This window comes from Odocoileus virginianus, chromosome 11, assembly GCF_023699985.2.
Source record: "Odocoileus virginianus isolate 20LAN1187 ecotype Illinois chromosome 11, Ovbor_1.2, whole genome shotgun sequence".
NCBI lineage: Eukaryota > Metazoa > Chordata > Mammalia > Artiodactyla > Cervidae > Odocoileus > Odocoileus virginianus.
Window position 1 is genome coordinate 28261873 of NC_069684.1, and position 9441 is coordinate 28271313.

Sequence of the window (9441 nt, forward strand, 5' to 3'; positions counted from 1 at the left end):
GCGCGGTTAGCTGAGGCGGCCGCTCTAGACGGCCCGGCGGAGGTAGCCTGCACCTCGCTGTCGCCTTTAGTCCCGGGAGGCAAAAGCAGTCAGCGCATGCGCACTGGCAACAGCGCCGAGGGGCGGAGAACAAGCTCAGAGCAGGTCTGACCCAATCAGCCACGGCTGGCCCTCCTGTGGGTCTCTCGGCCACATCGCTGTCAGCGGCCGCAGGGGTCCGGGGCACCCTGCACGTTCCCCTTCTCAAGATCCCCTGCCTTCCGCGGGAAAACAGGCTCAGTTAGAGGGTAACCCCCGAGATGCCGGGATGAGCCCCGCCCAAGTTCCCTGGTACCTCGACCCTCCCACCGCCCCCTTCCAAAGGATCGGCCCAGTCCCGCCTGGAGGACCCAGTTCTTGTGCCCACTTAACAGGGAAGCGCTGGAGGCAGTCCGCGTCCCCGGTGACCGAACCACCCGGGTCCCTGAGAATCGAATCCTGGTTGACCTTTTGTGACCGCAGTGATTGTGGAGCCAGGAGCCCCACTGGAACCTGTGCCAGGTGGGGTCCGGCGTAAGAATCCTGCCCAGCCCCTGCCCAGGGGGAGAGCTGTCCTCATAAAAAGAGTTGCACTGTTTCCCGACTGAATTTTCCGCCCAGCTCATGAATAGGGTCATTATGCAGCAGTGGACGCTGCACTGAGGCTCACTTCTGCTCCCACGGTCCCCTCCCAGGCCCTGGGGAAGGGGGAGGCAGAGCAGAGAGGTGGGCTGGCCAGGGAGGTCCCTGGGGAGCAGAGAGTATGTCTCTGGGACAGCACTGGGGCAACAGTTTGGAGCAGGTGAGGATGGCATATGGGTGGGGGTCTGGATAAGGGAGGGCTGGGCAGTGGGCAGGCCAGCACGCTCCTCACCACCCTTCCTAGTGAGTGGGGGCTGGGGTGTGCCCCCACAGGGCTGTGCCAGGGCAGATGCTGCACTGACTCTGAGACAGGCCTTGGTCATCAGCTGGGACCAATCCAGAGAGGCTGTCACTAGGTAGATCTGGGGTTCAAACCCCAAAGTCTCACCCTTGACCACAACCCTGACTACCTCTCAGTATACACCACCGGTCAATGGGGTTACTAACCACATGACGATTGACAGTAGACTCCAAGCTCCAATGGGTCCAGCCATGGCCACTGGCAGAGGGCAGGCAGGGGGCCATGATCGCCACCAAATCTGGCCTACCCAGGGCACCTCAGACACGATATGAGCAGTCACTGCAGGGCTGGCCCAGGCCCAGGGGCAGAAACAGAAGTGCCCATCGCCCCTCAGGCCAGCACCAGGCCAGCCAGCCTGGGGGAAGCAGCCTGCTACCTCCCCCTGCTGCAAGTGAGCTTCGCTGGCCCTGGCCCACCTTCCTCATGGGGAGGCTGGCGGTCCCAGGCCCCACCTCCTGCTGCCACACTCAGAAAACATCTCAGGCTTCCTTCTCTCCCCTGCCTCCTCTGGGCTCTGCCATCCCCACGCAGGGCGGGCCCAGCTGTTTTTAGCTTGAGGAGAGTTATGTAAGGGAGGCTGCCCTGAGGCACTGGGTGTTTCAAGCGCAGGTGTGAGAGAGACACAAGACCAGACCCTGAGCCCCACATGGGCAACATCACACAGTCAGCCCATCTCCAGTGGCCAGTACCTCAAGGAGCCCCCTCCTTGGTGTCTGGAACCCCTGCTTGACACTGCAGTCAGCACCTGGGGGACAGGGAGTTGCTGCAATAGCACTGAGGAGGCCTCCTACCTGTCAGTGGGCAGGGACTCCAGATGGCCCAGCCCCCCAGGCTGGGGAGGATGCCCCCAGCCCCCAGAATCTGGGATACATGCAGAGCCCATTGGCTCAGACTTCATGGCTGCTGCACCAGAATCCTTCCAGGGCCAACTCTTAGCTGTCTCTGAGGGTGGAGACACCCACGGGTGTGAAAGTGGAGCCCAGGGGACCCGTGAAGTGCTGGGTGCCCACAGTCTGGAAGGAGGCACATTGGTGTCCCTAGGTCCAGCTTCAGGGAAGGCCACTGCTTGAAGGCTCAATGGGGCCATGCTCAGCAGGCTGGGGCCAGCCGTCCCTCTGGGAAGAGGGTGGGGGACATAGGGCCCTAAATAATTTCTCTAATTCTCTCAACACACAGCTGTCAAGGAGCAGCCACATGAGCCCCTGTTTTGTGAGGAGCTGGAGATGCCCTGTCTGGTCCCAGCCAGCTCCTTCTGCTCCTCAAGGCGCTGGAGGAGCCTGGGGAGGCAGGAGAGGGGTCAGGCAGGGAAGGGAGGAGGGCGCTGCTAGCCTTGCTGCCACTGGACACAGTCTCTGTGTCTCTGACCTCCCAAAGGTGGGTTTTGGGGCCTTCTCAGAAGCAGGAAGATGGGGCTCTGACGCTGGCCCCGTGACATCAGTTGGTCTCACCTTTGAGTCTCGAATCTCAAGAGGAAACTCAGCCCCACTTTGTGCTTGAGGAAACGGGCTCAGAGAGGTTGAGTAATTTGTTCAACGTCACACAGCTGATGACTGAGGAAGCTGTGATTCGCACTCACACCTAGATGAGTCCAGGGCCAGCTCTTCCCTGAGCGTGACTTCCCTCTCCAGAGGTCCCCAACTGCCATCTGCCCCTTCCAAAGGCAGGAGGCTGATGACCTCACCCCTCCTCAGAGCCAAGCCCCCACCAGAAGGGCCTAGCGAGGATGGGGGCTTCCTCCCTCATCTCAGTATCCATTTGGAGTGGTCCGTCAGGAACACAGAGCCTGTGTGGGAAGGGCAGAGGGCCAAGCGGAGGGTCTGGTCATTTGGGATGGCGAGGCCCTGGCCTCATGGGGCCCTGTTGAGTTCCCCGTGGGTCCTCCTGGGGGCTCTCCAGCCTTTCACACACTGTTTGGCCCCAGGCAAGCACTCTGGGGCCGAGGATTTCAGCCGTGCGGTGGTCGACTTGGACCCTGAGTGTGATGTGTGGTTGGTGCAGAATCTTTGGGCCTCCCGGGAGGCTGAGCTGTGGGCACCACCTGCCCACCCAGGCCCCAACTCACTCCCACAGTAGGTGCCTGTCCCAGGGGCTGGGCAGCCAGCACCAGGGGACACCTGTGTTCTGGGAGTGGAGGCCCCTGCCCAGGGACCCCTGGCCACAAACACCTGTGGTTAGAGCTGGGCAAGTGGAGGTGAGCAAGCATTCTCCAAGGCCAGGCAGGAGGAGAGTGGACGGGGAGGGGGCCAGGCACCCCAGGGTCTACCAGTGTGGGGTCCCTCCTCACCCTCCAGAAACCTGAAGCCCCTCACCCACTGCCAGGGCCAGGCCCCCAGACCTCACTTCCAGAAACACGAGCAAGAGAGCCTTACTGAGGTGAAGGACCCTCATCCCTGTCCCAAAGGCTTCCCCTTCCGGGACCAGAGCAGGTGTGGCTGTCCCTGCCAGGCTCCGCCCCACCACCTCGCCCCAAGCCCAGCCTGTTATAAACAGGAGGCTGCTTGGCCTGCCTTGGGCCACAGCCCGCTTTGTCACCTGCTAGAACTGGCACCAGCACTACCACAGTCACCGCTGTTGCAGCCACCAGCACCAGAGAATGGATGCCCATGCACAGGGAGGGTGCAGCCTCGAGGTACCAGGGCAGTCGGGGTGGGCCGTCAGCAGGGTCTCCCCGGCTTGAGGTGGAGGGGTCGTGTCTCCCATGTTATCTGGAGCACAGGCACAGGAGGGGTGAGGGCAGAGGCTCCCATCTGCGCCTTTGTCATGCACCCCTTCTGAGAGAGGGCCTGCTGTGTGAGAGGAGTGTGTGTGTCTGTGCACAGCTGTGTGCGTGTGTGTACTGCATGAAAGGGTGACACACCCCCACTCCTGCTGTGGCCGAGGTGTCGGGGACCCCGCCCCCCATCTCAGGAAGCCACCCTCCTCCTGCCTGGCAGCCCCAGCCAGGGTGGGAGGTGGCCAGTCTGGAAACATGGTTACTGGGGTCAGAAAGAACCTTCTGGAGGCCCTTATCCCTCACCTGTATCATGAAACTGAAGGTCCTGCTGCCTTGTGTGGGCTCCATGTGGTCACGGGACACCTGTGTAGGCAGCACTCTGTGCCATAGGGGGCCAATCAGCAGCACCCATGCTGGCACATTCTCCTGGCCTGGCTGCCTCCACAAACCTGAGGCCTGGGCTGACCACCGTCATCTCTTACCTGGGCCCCAGGCAGCTGGTGGGCACTGGGTGTCCAGGCCAGCATGTGCTGGATGAGACACACCAGGTCCTTCCTTGGCTCAGTCCCCTCCTCAGGTATCAGCCCAGGCCCGGTTGCCTAGAGGGGCCAGAACCCAGGAGGCTACACCCCAGGTGCGAGAGACCTAATGATTCAGACCAAGATGGGGACACTCTGGAAAGCCCGTAGGAAGCCCAGGCAGTGACTCAGTGTGTGTCCTGGGCCAGCCAGCCTGACCTGGTCTGGGCCCCACGGTCCTATGCAGTGAGGGACCAAGGTCCTGGGATGCTGGAGCCTCTGGGTGGGAGTAGGGCCAAGCAGGCCTCAGGTCAACCTCCCTGGGCCCCTCAGGTCCCCACCATGTCTGGCCAGACTGCTGCCTACTTTTCTGGAAGCCTGAGGCCCACAGACGGAGCATCCCTGGACTCAGCTCTGTGGACAACACCCCCACCCAGGCCCACAGTGCCCAACAGGCTATAGGCCTGACCCTCGGCCTTGATGTGGCCAGACCTGTGTGGCTCCATCGGCCCCAATCCAGCATGGCCATGCTGGCCACTGAGGCTTGTTGGAGGCTGTTGGGGCCCAAGTTTCAGTCAACCCCCAGTGCTGGGCCCCAGGCCCACTCAGAGCAGGTCACCTGGTTGCCCCTCACCAGAGGCCCCTGCCCACTTGGCAGATGGCAGCAGAGACCCACCCAAGCCTCCAGCCTCGAGCCACCTGCAGACAAGGCCTGGTGCAGCCTGGCGTCTATGTCCCCTGCTGACCCTGCCCCACCACCCAGGCTCGGCTCTGGCCATGATAAGACATGCCTGTGGAGGCTGCCTGGTGCCCCGCTTGTCACCATGGGAGTGGGGGCAACAAAGTTGGTCCCACGTTATGGACCAGCTTCCGATGGGGTTTTTATCAAGTGTCAGCAAGCCAGGCTAGGCCACTGGTGGCTGAGGGATGTGACAATTCCAGGAGTTCCAGGCAGGGAGAATGGAAGGCTGATGGCCCAGGTGGGGAGACCTGAGTGGGGTCAGGCCAAGTGGCAGGCTGGAGCATCGCTGAGTCTCACTTCTCAGATGCAGGCTGAAGGCACGGGCCAAACAGTGGGCGGGGGGCCAGGAACCTGGACGTGTTCCCAGGCACCCCCACCGACACTGCCCGAGGAAGAACGTGGAGAGAGGCTGGTAGAGCTGCACGCCTCCTTCAGGGAGCTGGTCACCTTCTTCTGCACCAACTCCACTATCCACGGCACCATCCGCCTTGTCTGCTCCAGCCAGAACCGCCTCAAGACGGCCTCCTGGGGGCTACTGCTGGCAGGAGCCCTGGGCCTACTCTACTGGCAGTTTGCACTCCTCTTCGAGCAGTACTGGCGTTACCCGGTCATCATGACAGTGTCCGTGCACTCGGAGCGCAAGCTCTTCCCATCAGTCACTCTGTGCGACATGAACCCACACCGGTGAGGGCTGGTCCAGCTTGGGGGCCCCTCCCCTGGTGCAGTCACAGCAGGACAACCCACCTCTTCCTGCTCTGTGCCCCAGGGGCAGGGCTAAAGGACAAGAAGAATAAGCTGAGTGTTACTGTGACCAGTGCCAGGCTGGAGGGACCTTCAGGAGTTAGGCAGCCCTGGAGGGGGAGGGGAGGAGAGCCAGGGGCTTTCCAGAAGAGCAGGTGCCCAGGAGAGGGGAGCAGGGTAACACTGCAGTGTAGAGTCAGCGGAGCAAAGACAGGGAAGGGCTGTGAATGAGCCAGAGGAGGATGGGGTCCCGGGGGTGGGAGGCAGGCCAGGTCCGGGGGTCTGACTTCCCTCTGAAGCCCCGGCTCTGTATTCAGAACCGCCTTCTAGGCTTCTGAGGATGGCAGGGGTTGGGGGGCTCCGGTCCTGTCCGTGATTTCAGGGTCAGTGCCTGGGGGCAAGCTTGGCTCTCTCCAAAGTGCTTGGCTCTCCAATGTGCTAAGGGGGCCTGGCTCTGACTCTCCCTTCTGCCCACCCTGCCCCTAGGCCACACTTAGCCCGTCACCATCTGCGGGTTCTGGATGACTTTGCCAGGGAGAACATCTACTCCCTGTATCAGTTCAACTTTAGCGACAGCAGGGACGCCCTGGGGGCCGAGGTCCCAGGTCCAGAGCCTGCCTTTCAGCTGGACCGTAGGATCCGCCTGCAGAGGCTGAGACCCTTGGATGGCCAGAACAGAGTGGGCTTCAAACTGGTGAGTGTCCAGCCCAGGGGGTCTGCATGGGGCTCGGGCAGGCCAGTCGCGCCCACACTGACCCCATGCCCCACAGTGTAACAGCACTGGAGGGGACTGTGTTCAGCGGGCCTACTCCTCTGGCATGGTAGCCGCCCAGGAGTGGTACCGCTTCCACTACATAAACATCTTGGCCCTGCTGCCCGCTGCCCATGAGGACAGCCACGGCAGCCACTTTGTCTTCTCCTGCCGCTACGACGACCGGGACTGCCATGCCCAGTGAGTACAGACCGGTGTTCGCTCCCCCCACCCCACCCAGTGGTCTGCCGGCCCCGCGGCTCCCTCCAGAGACAAGGCAGCTGTGCTCCCCTCCCCACAATCCCAGGCCACACACAGCAGGGTGATGGGTGGAGAGCGTGTGCTTGTCTGAACATGGCCCCTGGTTCCAGGCACTTCCAGACATCCCACCACCCCACCTATGGCAGCTGCTACACCTTCAACAGTGTCTGGGCCACACAACGGCCGGGCGTCACCCACAGTGAGTGCCAGCCGGGACTAGGTGCGGGCGGGGTGTCTGGGCTGACCTGGTCTCACCCCTGGCCTCCCCCAGGGATCAGCCTGGTCCTCAGGGCTGAGCAGCAGGACCACCTCCCTCTGCTGTCCACGAAGGCCGGCATCAAGGTCATGATCCATCCGCAAGACCACACTCCCTTCCTGGAGCATCAGGGCTTCAGCATCCGGCCAGGGACGGAGACCACCATCGACATTCGTGAGGTGGGTCGCCCCTGCCTCCAGACTCTCCGCCTCTGTTTCCAACCCTGGGTGGGGCGCAGGACCTCCAGCTCAAGGCAGCAGGACTGAGTAGCCCCCCTTCCCCCAGGATGAGGTGCACCGGCTCGGGAGCCCCTATGGGCAGTGCATGGACAGCACAGGCAGTGTGGACGTGCAGCTACTGTACAACACCTCCTATACCAGGCAGGTGAGTCTGGGCATGAGGGGCAGAAAGGCGGGGCAGGGACCCAGGGAGGGGCTGGGGAGTGGGTGGGGGAGACCAAGGCAAGGAGACCCTAAGGGACGCTGGCGGTGGGTGGGGGAACAGGCCAGTGGGAAGAAGGGGAAGCGGGCGGGCCAGGGAGAAAGGCGGCTGCCCCAGACCCCCAGCTTCAGCACCCTCTGTACCCCTAGGCCTGCCTGGTCTCCTGCTTTCAGCAGCTGATGGTGCAGACCTGCTCCTGCGGCTACTTCTTCTACCCTCTGCCGGCGGGGGCCGAGTACTGCAGCTACATGCGGCACCCAGCCTGGGGTGAGCTCCCCGCCCCGCCCCTACCAGCCTATTTGACCAACAGCAGACCTCCCCACCGCCCCTGGGTCGCTTCTCATAGGTTCACCCGTGACTATCTCCCCAGGTCACTGCTTCCACCACCTCTACCAGAAACTGAAGACCCACCAGCTTCCCTGCACCACCCGATGCCCGCAGCCTTGCAGGTGAGGGGGCGTGCTGGGCTCTGTTTGGTCTGCCAGGGGCCAGCACACAGGGGTGTGATGGGGCTGTCTCTCCCAGGGAGTCTTCGTACAAGCTCTCTGCCGGGACTTCCAGATGGCCTTCCTCCACATCAGCCGTGAGTCCCCAAAGCGGGGGTGAGGGATGGACAAGTAGGGAGATTATGGGCAAAGAGCCCTCCCGAGACTGGCCTCTGTCCCTGCAGTCCTGCCCTCACACCACCTTGCAGTGCCCGAGGGCCAGGAGAAGCTGCGGCCACAGCAAGTTTTGTGTGTGCAGGACTGGGTCCTGGCTGTGCTGGGTGAGCCAAGCCGACGGAACCCGTGGCCACCTTCTGCCTCCATCAAGTCCTGGCCGCTGCCCCTGCCCTCCTCGCCCTCCAGGGCCCACACAGAGGGCCCCACCAGTAGATCTGGGGCTCGGCCCCTCTCACCTGTGCCCTGCCCCAGGATCAGCCTGGCCAAGGTGAACATTTTCTATCAGGAGCTCAACTACCGCATGGTGAACGAGACACCTGTCTACTCGGTGAGCTGCCTCCTGGGCCAGGGCCGGGAGGGGGCTGGGGCCAGCGCCCGGGCCTCTGCTCACCACTGCCAACACCCACAGGTGTCACAGCTGCTCTCAGCCATGGGCAGCCTCTGGAGCCTATGGCTCGGCTCCTCCGTCCTCTCAGTCGTGGAGGTGCTAGAGCTGCTGCTGGACGCCATGGCTCTCACCCTGCTGCTGTGCTGCCGCTGGCTCCGTGGGTCTCAGGGCCAGCCCAGGGCGGCCACGAGGGTGCCCCCTCCAAGTCAGAGGCCAGCCAGTGGACCAGTGGCTGCAGGCACAACATCGAATGCCCCAGGACCTGGCTGCCTTCACCTCCCACGATGCTGCCGGGAATTTAGCAGGAGTCTTGGCTGAGTTCAGCCAAGAGTGGGCCCCAGAGACCCCTGACACCTGAACCAGTCTGAACCTGGCCTGATCCTGGGAGCAGCGGCAGCAGTGGGCTCTCCTGACTGCCCAGGGCAGGCCAGTCCAGCCCCGTGGGGCTTCCTGGGCCAACCAAACCAAACCCAAGGCCCAGGAAGCAGTAGCACCAGAGCTGGGGGGTGGCTTGCCGCCAGGTACAGAGCACAGAAGGATTTCTTGTTAGCCAAGCCACCCTGCCCTGCCCAGCAGTGGCCTCACAGGTCTCAAGGAGGCCCAGGGCAGGCAGGGAATAAGGGAGCATCCCCACCACTCTGGATTCTCGTGTTCTGGTCCTGATGGAGCATCTGCCCAACTGGAGGACTGTGTGCCCGTGTGTGGGGGGCACTCCACATGGGCATGTGTCTGTTTGGTGTCAGTGTCATATGTCCACGTGTTCCTGTGTCAACAGGTCTGTCTGCACCTACATGTAGATGTGTGCAGGCATCGGGCAGAGCCCCACTCAGCTCAGGGCCAATGGGAGGAAGGGCAGGGCCAGGCCCAGGTACTCAGTGACCTGGGGCCACTTTGCAATAAAATGATTTCACCTGGTGGCTACGGTGTTTTCTGCTGCCCTCCCCATCCCCTGAGTGAGCTGAAAACCTCCAACCAGATCGTACTGCCACATCCTCAGTCACAGATGC

At 62.6% G+C, this 9441-nt stretch overlaps 1 protein-coding gene across 2 annotated transcripts; it reads left to right on the forward strand.

The window, feature by feature from the left end:
• Positions 1 to 31: 31 nt before the first annotated feature.
• On the forward strand, positions 32 to 9351 carry SCNN1D (sodium channel epithelial 1 subunit delta). Of its 2 annotated transcripts, XM_070474118.1 has the most exons (13): positions 33 to 287; positions 414 to 540; positions 5239 to 5618; positions 6162 to 6369; positions 6446 to 6627; positions 6798 to 6886; positions 6959 to 7122; positions 7229 to 7327; positions 7534 to 7651; positions 7755 to 7833; positions 7910 to 7967; positions 8129 to 8374; positions 8456 to 9351. In XM_070474118.1, exons 3-13 carry the CDS (start codon positions 5239 to 5241, stop codon positions 8750 to 8752), a joined length of 1920 nt encoding a protein of 639 aa, XP_070330219.1. In that variant the 5' UTR covers positions 33 to 287; positions 414 to 540; the 3' UTR covers positions 8753 to 9351. The 2 variants fall into 2 exon arrangements, with proteins under 2 accessions (XP_070330218.1, XP_070330219.1); XM_070474117.1 differs by having other exon boundaries at positions 32 to 287; positions 414 to 5618.
• Positions 9352 to 9441: the final 90 nt, after the last annotated feature.

Coding starts and splice junctions, on each gene's coding strand:
- SCNN1D (XM_070474117.1), top strand. CDS start 4,714: ATGGCCATGCTGGCCACTGAGGCTTGTTGGAGGCTGTTGGGGCCCAAG. Junction 5,619..6,161: donor TGCGACATGAACCCACACCG/GTGAGGGCTGGT, acceptor CCCTGCCCCTAG/GCCACACTTAGCCCGTCACC. Junction 8,375..8,455: donor ACGAGACACCTGTCTACTCG/GTGAGCTGCCTC, acceptor CAACACCCACAG/GTGTCACAGCTGCTCTCAGC.